The 11,550-nt window shown below is 30.5% G+C and overlaps 2 protein-coding genes and 1 long non-coding RNA gene across 4 annotated transcripts; 2 read left to right on the top strand and 1 right to left on the bottom strand.

Moving 5' to 3' along the window:
* Positions 1 to 282: 282 nt before the first annotated feature.
* LOC114915152 (uncharacterized) lies at positions 283 to 1,540 on the top strand. The gene is made up of 2 exons (XM_029269415.2): positions 283 to 621; positions 1,390 to 1,540. The coding sequence occupies exons 1-2, from the start codon at positions 364 to 366 to the stop codon at positions 1,498 to 1,500; spliced, it is 369 nt and encodes a 122-aa protein (XP_029125248.2). The 5' UTR covers positions 283 to 363; the 3' UTR covers positions 1,501 to 1,540.
* Positions 1,541 to 1,854: 314 nt separating this feature from the next.
* Positions 1,855 to 3,858, top strand: LOC145957107 (uncharacterized). Its single transcript, XR_014433526.1, has 3 exons — positions 1,855 to 2,417; positions 3,338 to 3,393; positions 3,480 to 3,858. It is a non-coding gene; the product is annotated as an uncharacterized LOC145957107 (long non-coding RNA).
* A 2,716-nt stretch (positions 3,859 to 6,574) lies between these two features.
* LOC109789286 (gibberellin-regulated protein 4) lies at positions 6,575 to 8,041 on the bottom strand. 2 transcript variants are annotated; one of them, XM_020348200.3, is made up of 4 exons: positions 7,870 to 8,041; positions 7,695 to 7,733; positions 7,522 to 7,570; positions 6,575 to 7,029 (listed from the first exon to the last, which is right to left on the bottom strand). In XM_020348200.3, the coding sequence occupies exons 1-4, from the start codon at positions 7,936 to 7,938 to the stop codon at positions 6,848 to 6,850; spliced, it is 339 nt and encodes a 112-aa protein (XP_020203789.1). In that variant the 5' UTR covers positions 7,939 to 8,041; the 3' UTR covers positions 6,575 to 6,847. The 2 variants fall into 2 exon arrangements, with proteins under 2 accessions (XP_020203789.1, XP_020203790.1); XM_020348201.3 differs by having other exon boundaries at positions 7,522 to 7,555; positions 7,870 to 8,040.
* Positions 8,042 to 11,550: the final 3,509 nt, after the last annotated feature.

Raw genomic sequence — 11,550 nt, 5'->3', positions numbered from 1 at the left:
TCATACATGAACATGGTCAATATACGTTTTGTGTTTTGAAGGCGTTAATAGAACTCTGTCATTTTCTTCCTGAATTCAAGTTGGGGTTACAAGTTATTGAAAAAATATATACTAGAATTAGATGATATCACCAACTTTGGGAAGCAAAGAAATAATAGATAAATTTGTTTCGTTCCATACGATTGAAAAGCAGTTTTCTTTTTCTACTTTCCCTATTTTTAGTTTGGCATCAAAGAAACATATACGTTTCTTTGTATCCGTGCCAACCTTATAAACCATTCTATCCTTTATGATATCATAAACCAAAATAAACACACTATTATTTTTCTTTAGCTATATGCCTATATCTAATTTCCCTCATAGATGCAGGTTGATAACATGGGATCCTCAACCACTCAACACCACATTTCAATTCCCATAGCAGAATTGAGTGCATCACTTGAAGCTGAAAAGGAAGAAAAGCCTGTAACCGATGACTATGTGGAAAATATCCCAAAACCTGAAGAGAAGAGTGAAGCCAAGAATCAAAAAACTGAAGAGAAGGGAGAATGCCGCTACTGTAGGGAGGAGGACTTTGTTTCTAAACTGGAATCACCTTGCAATTGCACTGGCAGCTTGAAGGTATATATATGTAGTAAAATTTTACCCTAATTATTAAATATACGTGGCTAATATTTGTGTGTGTGGGTTTCACTTTTTTTCCCTTTTGGTTTTGGATGACTTACTATTGACTCTATTCACGTTATAAGGAAGGTTTTAAAATTGACATTTACGCTGCAGCCGTTACTAGCTAATGCGGTATGTAATTACGACCAAAAGTCATTACATATATATAAATATCATAATTTGTATTTAAATTTAAACGTATAAAACGTACCAAATTGAGTCTGAGTGTGCTTTTCTGCTGAATAGTCTATGAATGTGTTATTACGCAGAGAGTTTAACATGAAAATCTCATTCCATTATAACATTATTTTTTGTTCTTCTATTGCCACGGCCCACGATATTTAATGTATGGACATTACATTACATCATTCATCTTGTCTCAATCTTATATACCTCTTGTTGTAAAAAGTATTGCGACAAAATGTTATGAAAATAGTAATAGTCAATTTTTGGTTCTCAAGAGCCAAAATAGCTCCACCAATGTTGATTAGCTTTATCCACGATTTGGGTAAGCCTAAATCATATAATTAAATATTTTGACATAAAGTGCTGTTTCTTGACTAGATTTAATAATGTCAGCTAGCTCTTTGCAAATATTAAATAGTAGTGTTAATATAAATATGATCTATAATTTTTCTACCGTTGCTTTCATGTTACAAGTTTATAATGGTTTGACTGCTAAATTAAATGTGAATCTCCTTCTCATTCCTCCTCGTGTCTTAGTATGTTCACAGGAGCTGCATTGACCAATGGTGCAATTCCAAAGGCTGCGTCATATTGTGTGAGATTTGCAGGAAGGTATGGATCCACCTGAATAATTATGTGTATAGTTGAATCTGAGATCTTTCATGTTTATGCTTACTTTTGGAAATAATATAGATACTGCATTCATATATGGCAAAGTGTTCTTATATTGCCTATTCATCTATTGCTTCATATTGCTTATTAAGTTATCATTAAAAAAAAAAAACAAAAAAAACTTTGCTGCAATATTCATTGCCTGTTGAACAAAATTAGTAAATTCCATATACATGTACTACAAAAAGACGGGTTTATTTATTGCCTTTTTCTTGTTTTGTTAATTTTAGGGCTAGAGACTACTTGTTTCATTTCAATAGGGTTTATTTATTGCCCTTTTCTTTGTTTTGTTAATTTTAGGGCTAGAGAGTACTTGTAATTTCATTTCAATAGAGTTCTATTTTAGACTGCAATGAATGTATCAAAGGGAAAAAGTTATAGTGCTTCTCTTCTTCATGGTTCGGATATGCAGCCTTACAATCCAGATTTTCCGATTGAGGCACTTCTTTCTGATGATGATGATCGATATCACACAGAGATGAGGCAAGTTAATTATAATATAGCTATCTGTCTTCGAGTGTGCATTAATTGTTCTCAAATTGTATTAATTAATAATTAACATAGAATTTATCCGGATACAATTTATAAGTGTTAAAAATACAAAAATATTTTTTAGTAGAATTTTTCTTTTTAAAATATTTATAAACTTATATTCAAACATGTTGTTAAAAGTACTTAATTATAAAATTTATTATGAATTAATATTAATCTGAAAATACAACTTGTTTCTATGAAGTGAGGAATATTGGAGGATTCCGGGAACAAACACTCAATTTCGGCGTCCTTTGGTGCTGTTAGAGCGTGGCATCAACAGCGTCATCGCATCAATGAATAAAGACTTCAACTGGAGAAAACCCACTGGAGGCATGATGCTTGGAATGTCACTCCTCTTCGTAAGATTACTTTAATTCACACTCATCAATTCTATACGTTGTCACTGTCTCAGTTCATCATGACTATTAATCTTACATTCATGTTTAAGACTTATTTTTAATTAAATCAATCTTCATATATACATGATTATTAATTTCTTTCACGAACTTTTATAGAAAATCAATTAGGAGTTTTTGGGCCCATTCGTTACATATTAAGAAAAAAGTTGTTCTGGAATAAAATTAATTTGGTGATTAATTATTATTTTATATATTTGTTTTAAAAAGTAATTTATGTTTGTTTATAATTATAAAAAGTATTTTAAAAATAAAATATTTCTATGAGAAACTATTTAAAATGATTTCTAATTATAATCAGATTTTATATTCTTTGCGGTTTCTATTTTTTTAAAATTGAAACAAACACAGAAATTTTTTAAAAGTCATTCTTTTATATATATATATATAAAGGTAATTTTTTATGAAAAAAAAAAAGAGGATAAGAAACGGACCCTTATATTGAAAAGTTTAATTATTTTACATTCCTCTCTATCTTTATTAATTGCTATGACAAATTGCCTTCACTAAATGTTAGGACATCTTTATTTTTATTTTTTTTAATCTGTGTGAATCTCTTTATTCTTAAATGTTAGGTAATATTATTATTTTTATGAAAACAAAAAAAAAATATTTGTTATTAATGAATTGATGGCAGTTGATCGCGGTGCTAATTGTAAAGGATGCCATTAACTGTATACCACCCGAGGAGGAAAATTTTTCCCGTTTCTTGTACTGTGTAAGTGTGTATGAGACCAACACTAGCATCCTCTGTCTTACGTTATAATTGACAATTATTTTAATTTAATCCATTAAACTTTCTTGTTAGTAGTATTATTTGCATTTTGTGATAATAATTTATGAGGAAAATATTGGTCACACAGGCCGTGATGATGATGTCTTTGCCGGTGTATATTTTCTCGTGGTTTTTGCAATGCCAGTAAGTAAATTACGGTCATAATAATTTTCATTTTTCAGTATTATGTTAATTATCTGATGGTTACTTTGTAATTTTGGACAATGTAGAGCCCATAGGAAAGAAGAGAGAGAGAGGGAAAGAGATCGCAGCGTATAGATCCATATTTGGGTGAATAGAGTGTCTTATTCTGAATCTTAACCATAGCTTCGATCACCAAAACTTGAAGCAGCAGCGATCCTGGAAAGAGGAGTGGAAGGCTAGCATCTTTAACTACTAATTCATGTTTCTTCAGCTTTTAATTAAACTTACTTTTAGTTTGGTTTAGTAAGTAAAAAACCAAAACATGGACTCCGTATAGAAACAAACCTTTCAACTGTTTTATAGCCCTTTCCTCCGGATATGCTTCGATTATCTATGAGATATAAATATTATGCTTAATAGTGTGATTTAATTTCACCATAAGTTGGGATTAATGTGTCTAAAATATTGTCGCTTTTAACTATTTTATAACCCTTCCCTCCCATTATGTTTCTATTAAATATTATTGTTGATATTGATATTCTGATTATAAGTCTATTGTCATTATTAAGAGTAATACATTTCAAATATTGTTTGCTTTGACGTTTATTAGACTATTACAATTTTGTCCTTAAAATCTTTCTTTGATAAATTCAAAAAGAAAATATATTTATAAATTATCATTAGTCTCGATTCTTGAATGTTGTAAAATTTTTAGGTATATCGGAACGACAAAGATTAGATATTTACATACTCAAATCTTACTACATTTTGGTAAGAAAATATGATTGAAATCAAAGGAGATCGAAAAAAAAGGTAGATCTCAAAAACGTCATCTTAGAAGAAGATTGGAGATTCACATACTTGGATCTTGCTACATCTTGGTAAGAACATTTTAGCACCCACTGTGAGGTTGAAGTAAACTTTTGTTCGACCACTTATGGGTCTCTACTAGAAGTCAAGTATGTGAAATTGCTAAATTTTAGAGTTAGAAGGACAAGGAAGTTCAACCATGGAAGATAGTGCATTTGTTTGGCAACTAGTTGAGCAAATTGAATTGCTAAGACAACAAAATCAAGAAGCCTTTAAAGCAATGCACCATCAACATGATGCTAATCTTCAAGAACTAAGAGTAGAAAATGATAACGTGATAGCCCAATTCCGACAACTTCATAATTCTTCTAATTATGTCAACACAGATGATAGCAAAGAACACCATATTCCTACTTAGAGATCTAAACATGTTGCTACCCATGACAATATGCATTATTCTCGACATCATTCTTATGATCCAACATACCATCCTAATACTTATCAATCATATTGATCACATCATTCCCAACATCCATGTTATGCTTCAACCTATTACCCTAACCACCACCAATTTGAGTTTGTCATTGTTCACAGTAATGCGCATCATTCCCCAAAATCAATCTTTGATTCAATTCATTATCGTGACGGATATGTAATTTATATTGTTCAAGAAGATAAGGTAATCGGCTAACTGTCTTTTCAATAGGTAATCACCTATCTCACTAACATAAAATAAGACTATTATTAATAAGAGTTAATCACATGTACACTACTAGTGTAAAGTTTTTTTATACTAGCAACCAATTATATCTTTTAATTGTGTCATGTCACTATTAAAAGTAAATGTGTTTACTGTGACATGGCACAATTAAAAGATATAATTGGATGCTAGTGTAAAAAAAACTTTACACTGGTAGTGTATAGGTGATTAACTCTATTAATAAAGAGGGACAAGATAGGTATGGGAGAACTTCGATTCATAATCTCAAACTCTAACAAATCATTAACTAACTAGATCTTCATGATCCTTTTTATGTATACGCACTCTCTTTTAGTATATCTTAGAGAGAACAAGATATGAATTACATAAGAGAATCGTAAATGTCAACCTAGACAAAAAGCAAAATAAAGAAAAATCAATTCTTGATAACAACATGATCTATATTAACTTGTTGTGAAGACTATCTATTATTATCGATGCTCATTCATCTTACATACAATTTCTACTTATATACATCCAAAAAGTGCTACTAATTAATAAGCACAAACTAATAAGCTTTGATAACAATTTTTTATATTTTTATAAACTAATTAAGTTTTTGTAATAAAAGAACTTAAAGATGTTGGACTGTACATATCTTTTTGGGCCCAAGTTAGCCGCCAGGAGTCCAAGTCACAACTGACCCATTTGATTAATTTTGCATTAGATTAAAAAATTGAGTTTTATTATTAATTTACTTTTAAAATAAAAATTAAATATAAATCACTTTATTTCGAAATTAATTTTAAATAAATTCTCAGTCAAACACAGAATTTTCCGTAATTATGATAAATCTTCATGACAATTGACAAAGACATATCCAACGTATGCATGCATTTCCAATCAAGAGAAATGCTAACAAAGTTTCTATACTTTTCTTATTTTGACTCCATTTTCTTCTTTTCGGCCAAAACAGTTGGATCACTCTTATAACAATTTATAGAACTTTACATTAATCTCCTCATGTCATCAACAACAAAGGTGGGATTGAGATTTTCGTCTAGTTACATGGTCACCGTCACTGATTTTTACTTTTTCGGCACCTTTTGCTTTATGAAGAAAAATAAAACAAAAGTACACGTCTTGAATATATGGCCCATAAACTTTGAGAGAAAGGTGCGTCACACCCTGAGAGCACCACTTTGCCTTATCACATATAGGCCTCTTTAAGGAAATCCTCAGATCCATTATAGATGTTGGGCTTCTACTAGAGAATAGGGGTCTCATAATTATGAATTACACTAACAGAAAAATACTCTTCTTCGTGATAACGGTAAAGTAAGTAACTAGGTCATTTTCAGTAACCCAATTTCATTATTACAAATTAACACCATTCATTCTTTCCATTGCAAAAGCATGTAATATTCTTATAATCGGTTAATTTGCAAGCATCGTGGTGAAACATGTTGTAAGGACAACCTATTTAATAAAAAGTTGTATTTAAATTTTGCCGTGTACAAAAAATTTATTAGACTAATGCTAATCATAATATCATGAGTCAAATTAATTAGTAGAGATTAATAATAATTATAATACCGTGAGTAAAATTAGTTAATAGACCAGAAATTAACGTTGTAGGAAAAAATAATTGACCAAGACAATGTAATAAGGTAGCAGTAACTTTGGCAGATAACATTAATAAGCCACTCTCATTAAAGGCAAACAAGCCCTAAGGAGTGATACAGCAGATGTGGCCTTCAAAAGGACATCCCAAAATACATAAAAGCATATATGAATATCACAGACCCAAAAGGGGGCTACCATATAGTTAGGACTTGGAGCAGATATATAGTAGCTAGGGAAGTAAGCTAGTGCATTAATTGGGCACAAGGAAGGAAATTATAAATATATAAGAAAGCAACAATTGATTGATGAAGTTGAAGCTTAAGGGCACTTGGGTCCTCCCTCCTTGGTCTTCCAGTTGTTGTAGCAAGGGCACACAGCTTTATTACCATAATACCCCGGAGGCACACACAGGCATTTCCTGCAGCACTTCTGACAGAAAAACATGCAGGGCTTGTGGTATTGGGTCTTGCTGCATCTCCTCGAGCATTGTGAAGGGCATTCTGGTCATATCACATCACATTCCAAAAAAGAAACATATCATGAACATTGGTAATAAACAAACAAGCACTATTGTCAATGTAAATAATCATGGTCATTTGACTAGCCTCTTTTCACATACCACAGTCAAAACACTCCAAAACAAACATCTTGTAGGCTTTTACCCAAAACAAAAAATTTGACTACAATCAAACTAAAATTGACTGTGAAGACTGGGGTCACAACTCACAAATACTAGCAATACTTATATTTTAGTTAGTTCAGACCTTTGACAAAAGAGGTACAAAATAATGCGAGTATAATTTGTCATAATTAAGAAAACAACAATCCAAGATCTGCTCCACGAGCTTTTTGGGAATGTTCTTAAAAAACTTCCTTCTTCCATTATCAGTGTTGCCACCATTTTGATGTCCAAATCTTGGAGAAATGATCTCACAACACTTACATTGCTTCATACCATAAAAAGACAATACGGAGAAAGCAACTTTACTTACGGTAACTCTTGAGACTTCCACTTCCAAACTTGCTCTGAAGAAACACAAACTAAGCAGCATTAGTTAATCCACGCCTCAGAAACCAAAACCCCAAGACCCCATTTTTGATTCTTTACATTACACCCCACGAAGAAGAAGAAGAAGAGGTTGGAATATGAGTATCAAATACATACCTTGTTTTCATACAGGTCTTGCCCATTAGCAGCCATGACCTGAAAAATCAAACAAACCATTCAATTGTAAGAGCCTTTCTAATTCTAGCCACTGTACATAGTGATACCCAGAAAAATAAAAAAAGACAATGTCTTGTGTATAAATGTGTGTGGTTCTTGGACATTAAAGACCAACCACTGTTTGAAGCATGGACATGGCAATAAGCGCCAGGATCATAGCAGCAAAGAACTTAGCCACAGCCATTGTTGCACACTCACACACTATGATCCCGCAACCCCTCGTCTTGATCACAAAACAACACTACAAATCAAGAGGGATGTTCGAGGAGATGCTGGGATCAAAACATAAGTGATGTGTGGGTATTTATATTAGAATGAAGGGTGGGGATTAGATGCAACATTTATTGGGTGTGTGTGGGAGTAGAAAGTTGTCTTCACTGTGGAGAACCAAGATCTGACACGTGTGTCGGCACAGATATCATGGCGGTGATGCAAATTACTACACATGAGATCTGATCGCACGGTCTATAAAACGCATTAAATTTAATTAGGAAATGATAATCAAATTGAAACATAGCAGCATGTTTGCTGCTCCTAAAAACTACTTGGACCACTCTTACAAACACTTGCATTCTTTTGTTTGCACACATAGAGAAAGTTAAAAAAGAGAAGACAATTTAATTAAGAGAAATAAATGAAAATGAAATGTAATTAGTTTAAATATTTTCTTTCTAATATAATGATATAAATAAGTCTATATTTAATGTTTTTGTCACTCTCCATTTTTTCTTAAATCTCGTGATTATTTTCTTCTCTATTTTTAATCAACCAGTGAATATTATTATAGTTTTCTCATTTTTTTAAATTTATTTTAACCCAACCAATTAAACAATAAAATAAGGGTACATTTTGTGTTTAAGTCAGTAATTTATTTCAAAAATGTGGTTTTATAAAGAAATTTAAAAGATATGATCGTTCTTTAAGAAATAATTACTCATCAAATCTCACACATTCCTAACTTATATTGCATGTAGATTTTACATGTTTGGTAGGTCTTGAGACATTTATTATGCTTCAAAGTGTACAGTTAACGGGTACAAACGGCAAAGGGTGCAAAAATTATTGATATATAATGAATTTTTTGTTCAACTTTTAATTATTTTCCTGATGTTTACCAACTTATGCAATAACTTGTTGAATCATAAAATATAATAATGTTGAACATCATTCATCTTAGATTTTAAAAATATCTCTCTACTTCATCAGTTGTAATTAAGATTAGTTTTATTCGTGGAAACACTTCTATAAAAGAATGTTATTTTAATATTTTTCACTTCTCAATACTTTGTTGTAGCATTTTAATTCTGTTATAAAATTTAATGATGTGAATTTTAAGGCAAATGATAAAAAAGAATCTTTAACTCCTGTAGGATGAAAAGTGATTGTTAGATCCATTGTTAAAATAAATAGACAGTCATGATATATGGAAAAATATTTGATTTATTTTAATAATGTATTTTACGGTTATTTTTAATTCGGTGTAATTGAGTAACCTTTTACTCTCAACTAGATAATGATATCTAGCTAATATTCAAATAATGTAAAATGTAACTCTATGTGTCAAAATTTTATTTATATATCCTTGCATTTAATTTATCCGCGTATTGTCCAGTGTCTAGTATCTAAAAAAAAGTAATTGTTGTATTAAAAAAAGAAAAAAAAAATCCTATCTGTTGGGACAGTCGAATGCATAAAATAAAATAAAATAAAAAACAAAGAGGGAACATTGAAGAATGGAATGGTGAGAAGAAAAATGATACTAATAATACGTTCTTTTAAATATATATTTTTAATTAATTGTAATTTATTTTACTAAACTTAGTGGATGTTATATTGTATTTAGAATAGTTGTCCTGAATTGATGGTTTTTAATAAATTTGAATGTATTTAAAAAAGAGTGAATTATAAAGTTGATAATGGAGAAGAGGAATTGGGCATGGAAAAGTGGATAAGGGACCCACAGAGATAGAGAAAAGTCAAGCTTCATCAAATGTCAAAAAATCAATTTTTTTTATTTATTATTTTTTGTGGTAAAAAGAAATCAAATCATTCGGCTTTATTAATAAATGAAATCTGCTCTTTCCCAGTCTGTCAGTTCTGCATGTGCCACCACGTGATACCACCTGCGCCGGATTAACTATCGTGCCAATGATGCACTGTATTGTATGTAATTTTATCACCTTCTAAGTTCTATGTACACCGCCATTGTATTTTAGAGTTACCAACTTTTCCATATTTTTTCAATAAAATTATTAGGGGTGAGGAACGGGTGGGTTTGGTCGGGTTCGGGTGAAAAATGTCTAACCCATTGTAAACCGACTTTGAAAAAATGTGACCCATATCCGACCGACTGAGCTTTCGATTTGAGGCGGTTCGGGTTGAAACGGATTCGGATTTAAGCGGGTGGGTATAATCGGGTTTGAATTTTTTTGTAAACCAATTTATCTTAAGGAAGATGAAGCTTAAAACGATAAAAAATATTTTTAAAATAGTGTATAAAAATAGAATGAAGGTGATAATAGATGGTGTAAGTAGATTCGTAGTTGAAACATTTACAAACTAAAGAAGCAAAAATAAAAGATAACAAAATTCATAGTTGTTACATGGAAAAGAAATATAAAGTTAGATTACAAAATCATAAGAAATCACAGTCACACAAAATGTACTCAAAATGGAGATAAGAAGATGGAAAAGAAAGACAAAGAAAGAAGCAAAAACATAACTCTAAAAATGGACTAGCGTGTTGAGAAGTTGAATGAGGAAGGAGAAGACAAAATAAATATCTAAGTTATGAGAAAAAGGAAAAAAATAAGTTACAAATTGATGGCTATATTATACTTGAAATAAAGATTTTTAAGTTTGGACCATTGTTGTTTAGTTATACAAAAGTAATAAAAATTTAAACTTATCTCATTTTCGGTTGGGTTCGGTTTTTGGCGGGTTTAAAAATTCAAAACCGAACCCGCCCAATATAACCCGTATAAAATCAAAATTTTAACCCGATTTACCCATAAAACCCACCCGAACCCACCCAAAAACAATATTTTTTATCAAGTTTTTCGGGTTTTGTTTGGGTATCGGTTTAATGCTCACCCCTAAAAATTATCGTCCATACTTGAACACAGTTCCAAATTCTTTCATAAAAAACAAAACATAAATCCAACTATTACATTGTCGATAGGAGTTAAAACATTTTTCTTTTCTTAAACTATATCTCTTATATTATAATTTTAAATCTTTAATTTTTAAAATAAAATAAAATAACCTCTATACGTATTTTCCTTCTTATTAAATTATGTGTTTTTTCGTTTTGTGACACATGTTTTGTATATCGTAACAAATTAGTAGTTTTTATTTCTGCTTGATTAGTTATCTGATTTCAGTATATTTTTATTTTTTAGTTTCTTTTAATTTTTTTAATCGATACTTAAATTTATTTTCCAATATTATATATAATAAAATGTGTACAAGTTGATATGAAAAACTCCTCCTCACACAATAAGATCACTCACACGTCCAAGGATTTTAAACAAAACACACACATATTTTATTTTTTGGCTCTTTATATATAGAACAGAATTATAATACAAAATTTGAACTATATAATTCTTCTAAATAAAAAATAGGAAACAAATCCCTAAAAGATATCAAAACAAATAAAAATTTGTAAATCTGAATAATATCCTAAAGATTACAATTTTCTAAAATATCTCCTTAAATATTCACTCACTCAATTTATTTGAAATTTGAATTATTTTCCCAATAAATCCTCCCTTAATTAAAACTCCTAAATAAC

The sequence above is a fragment of the Cajanus cajan genome, chromosome 4 (assembly GCF_000230855.2).
Source record: "Cajanus cajan strain Asha chromosome 4, NIPB_CcT2T_4, whole genome shotgun sequence".
In the NCBI taxonomy this organism is placed as follows: domain Eukaryota; kingdom Viridiplantae; phylum Streptophyta; class Magnoliopsida; order Fabales; family Fabaceae; genus Cajanus; species Cajanus cajan.
This window is presented reverse-complemented; position numbering and strand designations above follow the sequence as displayed.